We start from the raw sequence: 15,592 nt of genomic DNA, 5'->3' as shown, positions 1-15,592 counted from the left end.
CGCGAATAATGAGATTGTAATTATTTTTTCAAATTTTCCTACCGTTTATTTATATATTATAAAAAAAAAAGCTTTCGCTAAAGCTTAAGAAAATATCGTATTGTATTACCAAATTGCTAAAAGTCTGCAGCTTCTTACAGCTTATACGAGTACGAACAATGTGGGTGTAGTAAGTATACGCGCCCACCTACACAGGTATTGTACGCACGTAAAGCAGCGCAACGTTATTTTCTTCGATCGAACCATCGCTCCCGTGGCAACGTCTTGCGTATAAATGCATTTCATTCAAAGTTATGGCGTTTGGGCCGGTGTTAAGATTTACGGCAAGCCGAAATAAGACGGTGGACAGCAACATGTCAGTCAAAGAGCTTGCGGTGCACTTTTAGAATATAGATTCAAGCGTACACCCATACATACACAAGATACTTAACAGCTATGCAAAAATGCCACGTGTCTCGAGCTCCACGGGCCTTGTTGCTGCGCGAATTCGGCCTGTCTCTAGGCCGAGGAAAAAGGTTCGCATATTTTTTCATTCAAACACTTGCATAATCGACTTGCTGGATTCTAATGTAACTACTCACTACTGACAGTTCACCATTTGAACAGCCACCGTAATTTAGCAAATTAAATGTACCTCGTATTTATTCATAATTTTATACAATGTGATTATCGACGGTTGATCAACCCTATAGAATGCCAGTGAGGGATCAGACAGACTCAAGCCCATCGACACCTTTTTCGGCCTATGAACAATCTCCGTCTTCTAGAGCGGGGTTTAGATAGACATCAAAAGAATTTCTTCGGTTGCGATTAGAGTGTGAATATGAAAGGATAAACCTGATTTCTAATTGAGGGCTGAACGAGATAGGCATATACTTACCCACACTTTATTGATTCGAATATTACCCACAGAGTATCTAACTCGTATCTTTTGTGGGACAAAAAAATTGTTGGTTTGCAGGTAAACCACATTAAAATGATTGTTTAAGAATTGTCTGAACGATTTCAACATCTAAATTTTCGTATAAGAAATCGTGACTTCGTTTTGCTGTTTGAAATATCGTTATAGATTCATAGCTAAATTTTGTTAGCGTAATTGGAACTAATATTAAAAGTTTTTAAAAAAATGTATTTTTAATCCGAAAGGTTTATACTTTTACTTTCGTTTTTTTTTTTTGGAAACGCTGTGCCTTCTTCCGTATTTGCACATAAGTACTTGCGTTTTCAGCAAATTGATCTCTCTGGATGCACGAAACCGGCTCCGTTCGTTCTTCGGCCATTCTCGGGTCTGTTCAATCCGTATCCCTACGGATGTTCTGTACTGTGCAATCATCCTGCGGACGGGGAGGCCAAGGATGTCGTGCGCCGTGCGAAGGATTGCTGGGTAATATCACATACTTTAATTAGACAAATGCATCGCTTATCAACTGAGGAGAAACAAAACGGACAAACGAAATACATACCGTCATCTCTTCATCAGGCTACAGAGGGCAAGGCACTGCTTCTCCCCGCGGAGATGGAACTCATCCGAGCTACTCTGCTGGCCGGAGGTCGATCGCAGAGCGGAAACCGCCGCATCTCGCGTGGTATTGCCGATCATGCGGCACCCGATGCGACGGCCGTCCCCGAAGAACTCTTCCGGCACTACGCCGAGACCGATTCCCGGCCGTTGACTCCGACACCGACTCTCGCCAGTGGTCCAGCGCTCTGCGTTACCTCGCCTGATCCCCCCGCGGTTCATCCCCGCGAGCGTACCACCCTTGTCCTCGACCTTAGGGCAAACTCTCAGGAGCAGGTCGGTGCTTCTGGTAATTCACACCCTTAAGCCTTAGTTGTATCTACAGTATCAGAGAGAAGAATCTTGTACTAGCACAGTACTTTTGTTTCTTTCTCTGTAAATTTCCTTGGAGTGAAAACTGCGTAACTCGTTAAAACTGAACTTTTCCACGTCAATCGCTTCGAGCGAATCAAATCACTCTAAACTTGACTCGATGCAGAGAGTGAGTATTCACTATATTGGAGTGAAATATTCACTCGATTTGGAGTTGCGCAGTTTTCACTCTCGCTCACGGAGGGAAGAAATAGAGCAGATTTTACTCAAAACTGGTCGAAAAGCGAGACACATCAGAGTTTTTGGTAAAAAAAACCCATGTCAACTATATTTATTACTATAAATGTAGCAGATTTTACTCTGCACACAGTGGTTTTCACTAATTCTGCAGTAAATTCTGCATTTTACGAATTATATCTTACCAACAAAACCTGATGAGTCCCTCCTTTCCTTTAGTTTTGAGTAAAATCTGCTCTTTTCTTCTCGCCGTGCTTAGTGATTGTTCACACCATTGGAGTGAATTCTCACTCCAGGACATTGAGAGAATTTGTCAAAGCCTCTTTTCACACTCTAATCCAGGATATAGAGACCCTGAGTTGGCACGCGCTGAGTCTAGAGCCGTTACCGAGTCCACGGAGAACCGAGGTCTTCGTCCCAAGGCCGACGCTGTTGTTGCCACTGAACCCATCGACTTCGGTCCCAGCGGCGCCGCCGCCGACGGTCAATGTCAGCAACGCGGTACGCTGCATGCCGCGAGATAACGTCCTCGCTTATCTCAATCTCAAGTAGCATAATTTTGTTGAATCAATCCCCTGGCCGCGGATCGACGCCATCATATAACGTCAGTTGCATGGAGCGTTCTGCAAAAAGATTGTTATCATAAATAATTGTAATCGGTGAAACTTACGCACAGGTTTTATGCGCAAATTATTAGTAATCGAACTAATTCTTTTCTACAGAGTACGCCGAAGAATACCGCGGGTGAAGGTTCGGACAGCGAAAGTGACGAGCCGTCTATGCGGAGGCGCGGAAAACGCTTACGTAAACGGAAATGCCGGCGCGGATCAACCTACGGCCAACAAAATGAAGTCAGAGATCCTCCCGAGCCCCTCGAAACGCAGGTCTCACAGGTTGAGATTGGCCTCGGAGACAACTCGTTAGTTACTTGCAAACGGGCGATAAACGTGCCTTTAATATATTTAGAAGTGTCGAATAGTTGTTCATAATTTTTTCCAGAGCTAGACCTCCCGTCGCCGACGGCACGATTTTGTCACCTTCGAGTAAAGAGCCGATCGCATCGCCACCGTATCGCATTTTTCCGGAGAGTTTCATAGATGCCGATATTCTGAAACATTTGGGAAGGCAATTAGACCGCGACACGGTTGAAGGAGAATTTTCTGCTAAGGTAACGGAAGAATAGCCCATAAGTGCGCATTGTACGGTAATTAACCCTTTTATGCATACATTTTTCCTTACATGCGATTCGCTTGAAATTTTCATACATCAGCTTTTGGGGTCTCTAATTGAAGGGTTAAGTGAATCACATTGGTGAAACATATGTTACAGCGAAGAATCGCGCTAGAAGAGGCTTTGAGAGTAAAATCATCAGAATCCCGAAGCGGAAAAGAAGTTAAGCAAGAAACAGGACCCAGCGCATCGTCACTGAATGTGCCGAGGGTATTTTCTCGACAAAGCTCCCGATTTGAACTTCCCCTGGACAGTAGAGCATTGGCCGGTAAAGAAATACATTTCCTCTCGAAGTTTCTTCTCTTTGCCATAAAACGATATGTCCCACGAACGCAATTTCGGTCATAGATCAACTATTATGTTATACTTTAGAAATGTCGCCGTTGGATTACCTCGGCAGACATGTTTTCGTAACCCCTGGAAGGAAGCTAATCTTCAGGCGAGCCTTCAACAGATATTTCGAAGAAGATTCGACCGGAACGAGACGCATGCTCCCGGACAAGATTCAAGTCGGGCTGGAAGAAGTGATGGGGCGATCATTCACTGAGGATCAATCATTCAAATTTGCAAGCACCGTAGGTCCCGTCCAAATTCCGGTTGACTTCCGGACTTGGTGCGGAATTTGTGCCGCTGCGGAAAGACTCCTTGTCCCCCTTCCACCTCGAGACGCAGACCCGCCGACCTGGATCGAACGTGTTGACCTCGAGGGCCTCGAACGAAGACTCAGATCCGTCAAAGCCGATTCCAAACTGGCTTTGCTACTAACGGAAATTCGGGACCGTTGATGATTCATGACTGAATATTCTTTTCAAAACTAATTGTCGTATCTTATTTGACCTCCAACATAATTCATTACGATATTACTTATTACGAGTTTTATACATGCGAGCACAAATTTACCATCATTCAAATTAATCGTATTTCAAAATTAATGCTTGTTCAACTTCAAAATGGGAGATTGGAACATGAATAAACCAATTTAAACCAAATATTCGTCCACCCAGATGCAGTAAAATTCTTCACGGAATGTCCACTTGAAAGGGAGATGGCGCCACTGCGTGCACGATCTATTTAGAGTTCTTACCGATGACAGGTAATCTAGGACATCTGAATTACCGATCGGAGTTGTAAGATTTCCAACGGGCCCAATCAATTTCAAATTTTATACATTCGAAAAGTACATACCTATGCATACCTGGCTTACACTTGTGTACACATCGCATCAAAGGAAGCGATATATCATGTAAAAGATTATTGCGCGGCCCCATATTAAAAAAAAACCACTATGTATATGGCAATCACGCGTGCAGAAATGAAACTTCTGAAATCTATATAAGAGTAATTTAGCGTGACTGTACTGCTAAAAAAAATGGCTATTTGAAGAGCTTATATTCGAACAAAGCGGCTGAGAGAATGAAAAAGAGATAGAGAGAGAGAGAGACAAAGAAGGATAGGGAGAATTAGCAATACCCGGTTTTCATTTGAAATACTAAATAGGCTTTTGTGTTCAGGGACAAAGGCAAGACCGTTGATAAGGGTCATTCGGGGGTTTAATAACATTGCGGTTCATAACAGAGCGTTTCACAAAACAATCTGTAGTTAATCCCAGTGAAGAAATTTCACTTCAATATATGTAACTTATTGATTTCGTACTAATCGACTGGAATCTACAACTGATATTGCGATCGGTTCAACGATTAGCTGGTATCATTATCTTATTTGCGAATAAAATACTACGCGTAGACACATGTATGCGAATTCGTTACAACATACAACTGCGTACGATTGCGTAGAAGTCCGAACGTCGATGCTATAACTATACCAAGGGCACAGCTGAACATCTTATAACAAATAGTGTGCAAACATAAATCGGAGATAAAGTTTTCAAATATGTCAACACAACGTTTTATCGCTTCCGAAAGAGTATAAATAATACGTATAAGGTACCATCTACAGTTCAACCGGAAATCATAGTTTGATTTATTTATTTATTTGTTTTCCAACTTGTCGAACTCTTGTTCAAAAAGTTCATTTAGAAACCAATGGGATTGGATTCGGATATGTATAATGCATCTCGGTTCCGAATCTAAGTTATTTCTATATTCGCATTTTTACGACTCGTAGAGACGGGTATTCGTATTAACGTGGGATTTAGCCGTGCGAATCACGCAGACGCTGTAAAGGCCGTTTCGAAAGGTTGCAGGCGCATCGTGTTTGCGTCTCCCCAACCCGGAGAACCGGAGTAGAACCAGCCCTAAGCCTTGGATAACCAGTCAGTAGGTCGAGACATACAGCCGCTGCAAGTTAGGTGCAAATATCTGCTTGATAACGAGGCGTTGAGTTTCAATAATTCCGGTGGTGATAATCCCTTATTGTCGAAAGCCCATCAGGATGCTGTTCAAGCGGTTTCCATCTCTTCTTCGCAATCGATCTTTTGGGCGGCGGATTGTGTGCACAGGTACAACCCAATGTTTAAATATAAGTGAGCAATAAAAAAAAAACATACAACATATACATGTATAAATGAGTCGAACTATACGAATTGATGAAAAATAAATTACAAAAAATATTCTCTCGCATTTTTTCACTGCCCGTTGAAAATCAGAGGGTTTTATGCTTGGCAAAATCTACGGTTTGCACCTCGTTCGTACGGTTTAACGTACCGCTAAATAGAAGAGTTATTTTTAAATAAATTATACTAGGTAGACCCGGCCTTACTCGATGAAATTTTATCCTGCATACATTCCGCTAGACACAAAACTGTATCGTAGTTGTATTATTTATGTATTATAATTTGAATCAATACAGTTGAAATCATTGTCAAGTATTAGCGGTTATAAAATTTTTCGCATATCTCTGTCAATTTTCAAATTCTATGCAACATCGTAAGATGTGATATTCAATTTTACAAATCTTTGTAAATTGCGACTTTCAATAAATTCTACGTTATTTTATCGCGCAGCAAATTGGCATGCTATTTTCTCATACATATCATACATGTTATTCATACTGTATATTAGACTGTATGAAAAAAGTCTTCATGATCCTTAAATACTTTTTAACCTTAAATAACTTTTGAAAGAGTAGATTTACCATAAAATGATAACATGCCTTTTTCGTAGACCGTTCTATTCCCTACAAAAATACGTTCTGGTCTTATCCAGTACACTAACAGGGTGACGAGTTATAAAATTCCAAGGTTAAAAAAAAAAAAAAAATCCCATTTTATTTAAATGGGAAATACAAAATCTCGATGATGCACCTCTAAATATTATTATTAAGAGCTGAAACTTGAACAGTATCTTTTTTCCGTCATTTCGAACAATATTTTCGACTTGAATTTCGAACAAAAACATTGTCAATATTTTTGATACAGTCTACTGTATATAATGTGCGATTTTTATCGTTCTTTAACTGGGACCTATATGCAAGATGAGTCGAACAATTGGCTCTAACTAGACGCGATGAACGCTCGTCAATGCAAACTCGCAATCAGTGGTACAGAGTGTGGATGTATACAGAATATTTATGTAGAACCTTGTTCGCCTAGCAATACTTACATTTCAAATTTTTCGTCAAATTTGTCACTTCTTTCACCTTCAATCTGCGGTATATCTACCCCACGACAATATCTTCCGAACAAATTCATCGCTGGATTGACTATTCCAGATACGAAAAATCAATTCCTTATCAATTCCGATTGTAAAAAGATGTGAACGATAGCTCGAGTACGGTAGTGAGAATAATTCAAAACTCGATACTCTAAATATATACATCGTACAATCGGTAACGTAGACACCGAAGTTTACCGAGGATAAACTTTTTCGATGCTTAGAGCGAAAATAGACACCAATTACGATATTTCAGCTCGTGAACCTACGTTTCCGTCTTATTTCCAAATAAATTGTCCTCAGTATTTGAAACTACGCCCGAAAGATGCCTGACTTCCGGCCCTTTGCCCGGTGAACCAAATAAACCATCCGTACTCACAGAAATTCCTGGACCTACATCAACTCGTTTATTGAAAGAGCTTAGCGATGTTCAGGTAATGTTTGATGATTTGGATTGCATTAACAAATGATTTGACGAGCAGCTGAATTATTATAAAAATTTTCATAACATAATCTAATCTCAATTTATAATTCACGGATTTACCAGAAGCAGATGACGAGTGTTTGTTTATTTTAGCAAACAGGTTCGGTGCAGCTGTTTGCAGATTATACGAAATCAATTGGGAATTACTTAGTGGACGTAGACGGTAACACGCTGCTTGATGTATACATGCAGATTTCATCGATGCCTCTTGGCTATAATCATCCAGCCATGTTAGGGGCACTGGCTGATCCTGCCAATCAGGTAATCACTTAATCAGTCGACAAAGAATTGTTTTCAAACAGCTTTATGACGCGGTATATAAAATGATCCCCGTTGTAAATCGCATAGTCAACTGAGTAATCGAAGCAACAAGGTGATTGGGTCTTCCCTACTAAAAATGACAATTTCTTAAATCATATAATGTTATGATCAAAATAAACTTGTAATTCATTACATAATTTATTTTGTAAATTCGAGATAAATATATAAAAAATTACACAATGAATTACAAAAGCACGAATCATCGAGTATATTAGTTAACAGTATATGATTTTTAATCTGGTATATCTGATGATTCACGTTTTTGCGATTCATTGCGTCATTTTTCTCGAATTTATGAGATCAATCATTTAATAAATTATACGTTGATTTCGGTTATAACATTATGTGATTTAAGACATGGTCATTTTCAGTAAAGTTTTTCCTTAGCAAGTGGTATGCTTATTAGATATCACTTTCAGATAATCCTAGCGAACAGGCCAGCACTCGGCGTTTTTCCTGGAAAAGACTGGCCAAACAAATTGAGGGATGTACTGCTTAAAAAGGGAGTAAGTGGTTCATTACTGGATTTAATATCCGTTAAAAAGGCTGGTTCTTATTGGAAATTTTTTCATATTCAGGTCGCTCCAGCAGGGTTAACTCAAATTACGACTATGATGTGTGGATCGTGTTCCAATGAAAATGCGTTCAAAAATATATTCCTCTGGTATGCAGCTAAGAAGCGGCACGGAGCACCATTCACCAAAGAAGAAATGGAATCTTGTATGATCAATCAGTCTCCAGGGTCCCCTCGCTATTCCATCATGTCATTTAAAGGTTTACGATTTAGTATATGTTCTTCTATGCAGGAAATCAAAGCAAGATTTGAACATCGTTTATCGTTAACTAAATCCATAAAAATAATTTCAGGAGCATTTCATGGAAGAACTTTGGGATCTTTGTCAACGACGCATAGCAAATACATTCATAAGATTGATGTACCGGCCTTTGACTGGCCTATTGCGTCATTTCCAGAATACAAGTATCCACTCGAACAAAACACCCGAGAAAATCAGCAAGAAGATCAGCGCTGCTTGGCTGAGGTAAGAATATTGGAAAGACAGGAAACTGCCTTGTGACCATTTTCTATACCACTTTCCTTAAAAATTGAACAATTTTTTGACAGGTTGAGGATCTGATTGCAAAATATGATACACAGAAGAAAATCCCAGTTGCTGGTATTATAATAGAGCCGATACAGTCAGAAGGAGGCGATAATCACGCGTCCCCAGAATTCTTTCAGCAGCTCCAACGAATAGCTAAGAAGGTAACAACTTTATGACATTTCATTTCTGTTCTTTGTCATGGTCCGAATATCCAGAAAAACTGACAGAATTCACAAACTTTTCTTCCCTATCACAGCATGGAATTGCCTTACTCATTGACGAGGTTCAGACCGGAGGTGGTCCTACGGGAAAGATGTGGTGCCACGAACACTTCAATCTGGACTCACCTCCAGAGGTTGTAACTTTTAGTAAAAAAATGCAAATAGGCGGATACTACCATCTCCCAGAACTGAAGTGAGTTCATTGATGTGAAATTTATTGCGTGTGGGCAAAACTGTATATGAAAATATTCATTACTCACAGACCTAAGCAGGCGTATCAAGTTTTCAACACGTGGATGGGAGATCCTGGAAAACTTCTACTTCTTGAAGTAGTCCTAGACGTGATTAAGAGAGATAATCTCTTGGAGAATGCTTCGCGAGTCGGAGATTACACATTGAAGCAATTGATATCCATGGAGAATGAATTCTCTAATCAAATCAGTGCCACGCGAGGTCGTGGTACATTTATAGCTTTTTCTTGCTCATCTGCAAAACTACGAGACGAAATTGTTAAGAAACTTCATTCCAAGGGTGAGAAAACTCCACGATTTTTATATACACCGATAAAAAGTGTCAGGTCTCATTATCCGAATTAGCTCATTAATTTCCGCGCATTTATTTCAGGTATTCAAGCCGGTGGGTGTGGCTCGGTGTCGATTAGGCTGAGGCCTGCACTCACGTTTACGGAGTATCACACGGATATATTTTTAGATGCTCTGCGATCCATCCTAAAAGGATAAATATATCGACGCGATCAAAACGTTCTTCCAGATCCAACGTCTTCCGTACAACGGTATAATTATCTGTGAATTATGTCTTCCAAAAATAACTAATCTATAATGTGAATTTAGATTTACGCTGTACATGATAATCTTGTTGGTAACTATGTAAGCAAATTTTCTGTCAAATGCAAAATCAAAGGAAAAGAAAAATTGAAAGGTACTGCTGTAAGAAATAAGTTGAGTATATAATTTTGAAATCATTCCATGTGGCGCGATGATAAAAGGTCGTTGAATAGTTCAATTAGTTTGAAATAATCAAGACGAGTTATGTTAAATCTATGTCTAGTTTTTAAAGGTGCACAAGTTCAAATAATAGATTATTAATATTCGTATTGTTAAGCGTAAAAGATATAACACGACGTAGCTTCCGGAATGTCTTATGTAAATTATTCATATTTTGGTGCTTTATAACTTGCATAACTGCAGGACTATTTGATATTACGAAATTGTCGTTATTTCATTTTATCTTCTTATATTTTAATTCGAATAAGTAAAAATAAAATAAACCGTCTAGCGACGAATTATAATTTTGCGATAATTGTACATTATTTTAAATAGCAAATAATATTCATCATGTTGTGCATAATCTAACAAATCATTGTCTTGATATTTGCAGATAGGTCTATGTAGTGTATAGTTAACAATACGGAACTTCTTGAAATAATGTAAAATAAAAAGATGATCTCACATTCGCTTGTGAATTTATTATACGCATAATGCAACTCACTCGATTATTTCATAGAATTAATCGTAGATTCCACCCTTACCTATGTATTTTCCAGCAATCCTGCATCTCACGTGCAGTATATTGAACAACATAAGCCTTTCATATACACTGGTACAAGTTTTCACAGGCGAATTCGACTAGGTGTTCAACATTTTTTTAAGCAATTCTGGGAAATGATCAAATACTACAAGTTGACTTCTGTTCTTCATGTATTCTATCGTTTGTACCTATTACAGGAGTACCAAAATAAATATAAATATTTTAAAAACTCGTGGAAACTGATATTTCATTTTTTTTTCCCTATTTTGCTTGATAAAAAACTTACCGACAATTTAGGATCAGCTGAGCCATGTCTTTGAGATAATTTCCACAAATTGATAGCAATTGTTGCTAACGGAGGCTGCCTCAAGTCTGCTCGCATTATTAAGCGACAGAATAACTCTAGTGCAAGTACCGATTGCTTTCCATGCTGATCGCTAGAGCCAAGATACTTTAAATGATTCAATATTTCTTCAAAGACTTTGGAGCTTATTTTGTCTACTTCGTTGATGAATTTTTTATCAGAACCGTACAGAGTGTCATTAGATTCAACCTGAAAAAATACATAATATTAATACTTCAGTTTATAGATCGGTTGCTTAGTTGAAGAAACCTGATTTTTCAACCGCATATAGTCGTAATCACCTTATCAACGTGATAGGGGTAATTCTCCTGTGTCACTGTAGATAAAAGGTCAAGAACTCGTAGATACAGGTACGATTTACTGGAAGAATTAGCTTCGAAACAGCGTTGGACGGCATTGAGAAGCCCTCGCATTAAATACAATACTCCGTGTTCTGGACTGTCCTATTAAAAGAGTTAAAGGTTGTTCCTCAAATATAATTGCGTTGTGTTCTTGTAAAACCTTACCGGAACAACTAACAGCGTGGATAAGAAACTAGACAAGTACGACAACAGATATGGTTCAGAACTCTTCTGTCTTCCATCGAGTTCGATAGTTTTTGGCATCTCTGGTACTAAACTAAGGGCTGCTTTGAAACAAGCATCGGCTGTAATTAAAGACATGGTTTGAGCCTTACGTTGAATTAATAATATAGAAAGTGACCTTATCCTGATGAAGCATATCGATTACCTTGGCCCAGACACTGATTCAGAAGAGCAACTTGACCCGACAGAAGATATAACTGAAGTCGCGTATGTACCAGAGTTAAAGATGGTATAGTGATAAAACAGAATGCTGCGCAAGCTCTAACGAATGCAGAAGTCCGCCTTGTGTGATGGCCTCGAACTATTTTTCTTGTGTCAACGGAGAGTCTGTTCACACACTGGAAAGCGAATGAGGTTTTTATCAAGTTTTCATGCGGCATGGACCATTTGAGAGAGCCTTACCTGGACGAGTTGAATGTGAACAGAATCAAGATTTGGAAACGCGGCTCTTGCTTCGGCATAAAAGCTCAGCTGTTTTTCGAAATCTCTACCATAATCTATTCGCTGCACAAGCCCACATATTAAATTCCCGATTTGTCTTTTCTCATCATCAACCGTCAGCGCACTGTTGATTGATTATTCCAGTAATCGTTAGAGAAATATTTTTGTTTTGACTCACACAACGTTTTGATTTGTATTCATACCTGACAGAGTCGTGAATTATTCGAGCAATGAACATAAGGGCATTGATGACAATTGGATCATTTATTAGCCCAGGTTGAGAACTGAGTCCATCAATGATGGTTTTGCAGACGTCAACTTTAATGCTTTCTTTGTGGAAAAGATCAATAAGTGGAAGGAAGTTTTCCTGCGGAAGATGATAAAGTAGATAAAAAATACTTTACTCGGAAATAGTACTATATATGCGAATTTTATGGAAAAGAAGAGCAGTTTTCACCATAGTTAGTAACGATTCGTAGTCCTGAGTATGAGCGACTACTTTATCAACGATAGTTTGCATTTGGGAATAGTGTTGCTCAAACGCTCGATTGGGAATCAAGTGGCTGATAATTTCTCCCAAAATAAAGTTTACTTCTGTCACCTGGAATAACGAGTTATCAAATCATTTGAAACTTGCTCCGGAATAAAGAGATTGTCATATAATAACAACTTACGGAAAAATAGATAACTGTGAATTGAATCCAGATTTCCGCACATTGCATAAATTTAACGGGATCTTTCAGGTTCGCTACATACTGCCAAACGGCATTAAGAACTGGCTTGCAATCTTCCTTTGGAAGTGACTCCTGTATCAAACACTGTCCGAGCCTTCGATACAAAAGATGTTGGGGAAATCCTGTGGCGTAAAAAGTTAAATGATCAACAGTGAGTGGAGAAACATTAGGAGTTTAACAAGCTCACCTTCCTCATTGCAGGACATGATCAAATTAACAAATTCCATCGGACGGCTGGCTATGTAAGTCGACTTGAACGCAGACAGTATTGTATTTAAGAGTAGCCCGCTAAATTCAAATACACAGGAATAAGAATTCTCTTTACTTTCCAACGAGACGCGGTGCGTGTTTGATGCAAAACCTACCTGTTCGATTCCTGCTTACATCGTGCAAGTATCTCTATCAAAAGACTCTCAGGAGCTGATGAGGCCATCACTTGTAAAATCCAGTCTAACGCCGGAGTGTACAAGTTGAGATAAGAGGACGTCGGTATATTCTGTTTATTTAAATCGGCCTTTATCGTTTGGCTGAATAACTGTCCATACGTTGACAGAAAGTCGTAAAAATTCTCTTTTACAAATCCAAGATCTGTGGATTGGTTGAGAGCCAAACCAACGCGGCAGAGATAACATCTTGCGTAAACTGCTATAAGAGGATTTCCAATCCCTCTAATCATACGTGTTATGCGTAACAAGGCAGTGCTGAATTCGCTGAAGTTAGGCAAAGAAAAAAATTAAAATCACAGTTATATAAATAAGAATAATTACATAAGCGCAAGGGCTATTCTTACCTCGAAGTTAAATAACTGTACGATTTTATTATAGCCATTTCAACGTAAAGGCGCGGTACAAGTTCTCTAATAGATGCTATTTTGTAAAACCAATTACGACAAGTTTCTTTAGCACTTTCGGGCACCATTTCAGGGGTAAAGTTATCCGGTAAACAAGTGACGACTTTGCTTCCTGGTCTAGGAGAAAAGAGCAATACTTCAATGAATGAAAACAATCTGACGACTTAAATGCAGTCAAATGAAAGGAAACTCACTTGTAATACTCAGCTTTCATCTTGAGCCTTTCGTAGACAAGTTTACCAAAAATGTCAAGAATATCTGTGATCAAAACGAATTTACTAGGATAGAAAGCCATAGCTGCTGTATCGCCAAGCAGTTTGGCACACTGTGAACGAATACTAGTTAGAAACAATGCCTGTCCAAACGTTTATGTCATATTGTTCTGCGCAACTGCTTTAAAATACCTGAATTGCGATTTTCAATGCTTTCACTCTTTGGTCCGAGTGCCAAGCCTGCACAAGTTCATTGTTCAGCAGCTCGATACGTGCTGCATATTCCTGTTGTGTTAAATCCAGCATTTGTCTAACAGATCCCTCCTCGAAATCATCCAGCTGCTCAAGCCTAGTTCTGACTTTATCAACCATAGTACCGCTAGGTTGCACTTTGACAATGACTATGAATTGACGTTACAAAAGCATAATTGATTATTTCACTAGTTTCTTTTACATCAACAGGTAGGATCCCAAAATTACGAATTAATCAACCTTTTTCTCCACCCGGTAAGAAGCTGGTCACTATAGACAACTTTTCAGATGTCGTATACTTTGTTAGGATAGCTGCTCGACGAGCTTGCCAAGGTTCAGCCAAATCGTCGGCGACAACTTTAGATTTTTTGCCTACAGATGTAACGTTAGCGGAATAATCCCACTATAAAAAGATACGTCTATTGTTCCACGAACTGGCAAAAAAGGAGTCAAATATTTTTCATGAAGATTAAATAATTCAATTGATAAAATACTTCGTCGGCGGCCATTTTAGACAATGGGTCCAAATCCTGTCTGGCAAATTGTGATAGCGGATCAGAACCATCGAATGAAGAATGATTAAGTAGCTGATCTGAAAACAAGTTTGTTACTGGCACAGGAGCGTGGGTTGGAGTTGGTGTTCCGGTTGAAGATCCTGTACTCGAGCTTCGTATGGTTCCACGTCTGAACCCTCCTCGACCATCTGTCATCTGCATAATGTCATTAATCAACATTTCCAATAATCAACCCGCCTTTTTCACAGACGATAATATTACTGTATGAACATAACGTCTGTCTTCGAGTCTGAATATTCTGAAGCAAAATTACTTACGGTGACTGTGATTGGGTTTAGAGGGTGTTCCGTCACCTCTTCTGAGTGTGGAACACGAAGTAATCCTTGATTCAACGGACATGCTGACCTTAAGTGATTAGAAAATATAGGTATCAACGAACCTGAGTTATTACAAACTGAATGTTTTCAGTTTATAGAATGTGGAGGAAAAGAACGTCTTGGAAAGATGTAACAGAAGCTACACCGATAGTATCAAATATTTTATCTTTTATTAAAGATCGTGTACGTTATACATACCACTCTATTTCGAACATTGTCGCGTTTTTTAGTTACGAACACTGATCCAAGTTGTTAACGTGTTGAAAATATCGTAGGAGGTATTGGCCAGATCAATCGTGTATATACGATCTGTAAGTTAAAACAGTTCCATAACCTCAAAAGAAGGGAAATGTCAAAAAATTAATATAGTGCGAATAAGAAGTTACCTCTACATGTAGGCAGCAAAGTTATCGACTATGAACACTTGAGGTCTTATGTGTATTTATGAGATTGGATGTAAACGGCTTCGCCGATAATGAAGCTTGACACGGATCTCTTAACACGTCTTCTTAATAGATCAGTATCGTTAACTCGCAGAGTATTGGTCGTGAAAATTTACCTAGCAAATTACCCGTCCTTAAATTCTTCCGTCAATGTTACAGATAATAATTCATTACTGAATGTGCAGCTTAGAACGTGCGTTGCAAAGAGAATCGTGAGTTGATTGAAGATATTTC

The 15,592-nt window shown here is 39.0% G+C and overlaps 3 protein-coding genes and 1 long non-coding RNA gene across 7 annotated transcripts; 2 read left to right on the top strand and 2 right to left on the bottom strand.

The window, feature by feature from the left end:
* Window positions 1-206: 206 nt before the first annotated feature.
* On the top strand, window positions 207-4,281 carry LOC124305295 (uncharacterized). Its single transcript, XM_046764549.1, has 8 exons — window positions 207-515; window positions 1,229-1,384; window positions 1,481-1,795; window positions 2,411-2,569; window positions 2,791-2,987; window positions 3,068-3,236; window positions 3,398-3,566; window positions 3,671-4,281. The coding sequence occupies exons 1-8, from the start codon at window positions 444-446 to the stop codon at window positions 4,081-4,083; spliced, it is 1,650 nt and encodes a 549-aa protein (XP_046620505.1). The 5' UTR covers window positions 207-443; the 3' UTR covers window positions 4,084-4,281.
* Window positions 1,240-2,532, bottom strand: LOC124305296 (uncharacterized). The gene is made up of 3 exons (XR_006908361.1): window positions 2,254-2,532; window positions 1,464-1,838; window positions 1,240-1,380 (listed from the first exon to the last, which is right to left on the bottom strand). It is a non-coding gene; the product is annotated as an uncharacterized LOC124305296 (long non-coding RNA).
* Window positions 4,282-5,535: 1,254 nt separating the features above from the next.
* On the top strand, window positions 5,536-10,621 carry LOC124304614 (4-aminobutyrate aminotransferase, mitochondrial). Its single transcript, XM_046763083.1, has 10 exons — window positions 5,536-5,756; window positions 7,213-7,343; window positions 7,487-7,654; window positions 8,134-8,220; window positions 8,293-8,488; window positions 8,582-8,754; window positions 8,838-8,978; window positions 9,074-9,231; window positions 9,301-9,569; window positions 9,663-10,621. The coding sequence occupies exons 1-10, from the start codon at window positions 5,690-5,692 to the stop codon at window positions 9,776-9,778; spliced, it is 1,506 nt and encodes a 501-aa protein (XP_046619039.1). The 5' UTR covers window positions 5,536-5,689; the 3' UTR covers window positions 9,779-10,621.
* On the bottom strand, window positions 10,505-15,569 carry LOC124304602 (VPS35 endosomal protein-sorting factor-like). Of its 4 annotated transcripts, none has more exons than XM_046763050.1 (19): window positions 15,475-15,569; window positions 15,114-15,249; window positions 14,856-14,943; window positions 14,518-14,733; window positions 14,264-14,426; window positions 13,964-14,172; window positions 13,754-13,884; window positions 13,500-13,676; window positions 13,075-13,419; window positions 12,897-12,997; window positions 12,650-12,831; window positions 12,433-12,576; window positions 12,179-12,342; window positions 11,937-12,099; window positions 11,680-11,872; window positions 11,457-11,596; window positions 11,232-11,393; window positions 10,873-11,139; window positions 10,505-10,774 (listed from the first exon to the last, which is right to left on the bottom strand). In XM_046763050.1, exons 2-19 carry the CDS (start codon window positions 15,128-15,130, stop codon window positions 10,685-10,687), a joined length of 2,952 nt encoding a protein of 983 aa, XP_046619006.1. In that variant the 5' UTR covers window positions 15,131-15,249; window positions 15,475-15,569; the 3' UTR covers window positions 10,505-10,684. The 4 variants fall into 4 exon arrangements, with proteins under 4 accessions (XP_046619006.1, XP_046619009.1, XP_046619008.1 ...); XM_046763053.1 differs by having other exon boundaries at window positions 15,114-15,224; XM_046763052.1 differs by lacking the exon at window positions 15,475-15,569 and adding an exon at window positions 15,302-15,446 and having other exon boundaries at window positions 15,114-15,224.
* Between the last annotated feature and the right edge of the window lie 23 nt (window positions 15,570-15,592).

The sequence above is a fragment of the Neodiprion virginianus genome, chromosome 5, assembly GCF_021901495.1.
Source record: "Neodiprion virginianus isolate iyNeoVirg1 chromosome 5, iyNeoVirg1.1, whole genome shotgun sequence".
NCBI classification, from domain to species: Eukaryota; Metazoa; Arthropoda; class Insecta; order Hymenoptera; family Diprionidae; genus Neodiprion; species Neodiprion virginianus.
The sequence above is the reverse complement of the archived record's forward strand: the minus strand, read 5'-3'. Positions and strand labels throughout refer to the sequence as shown.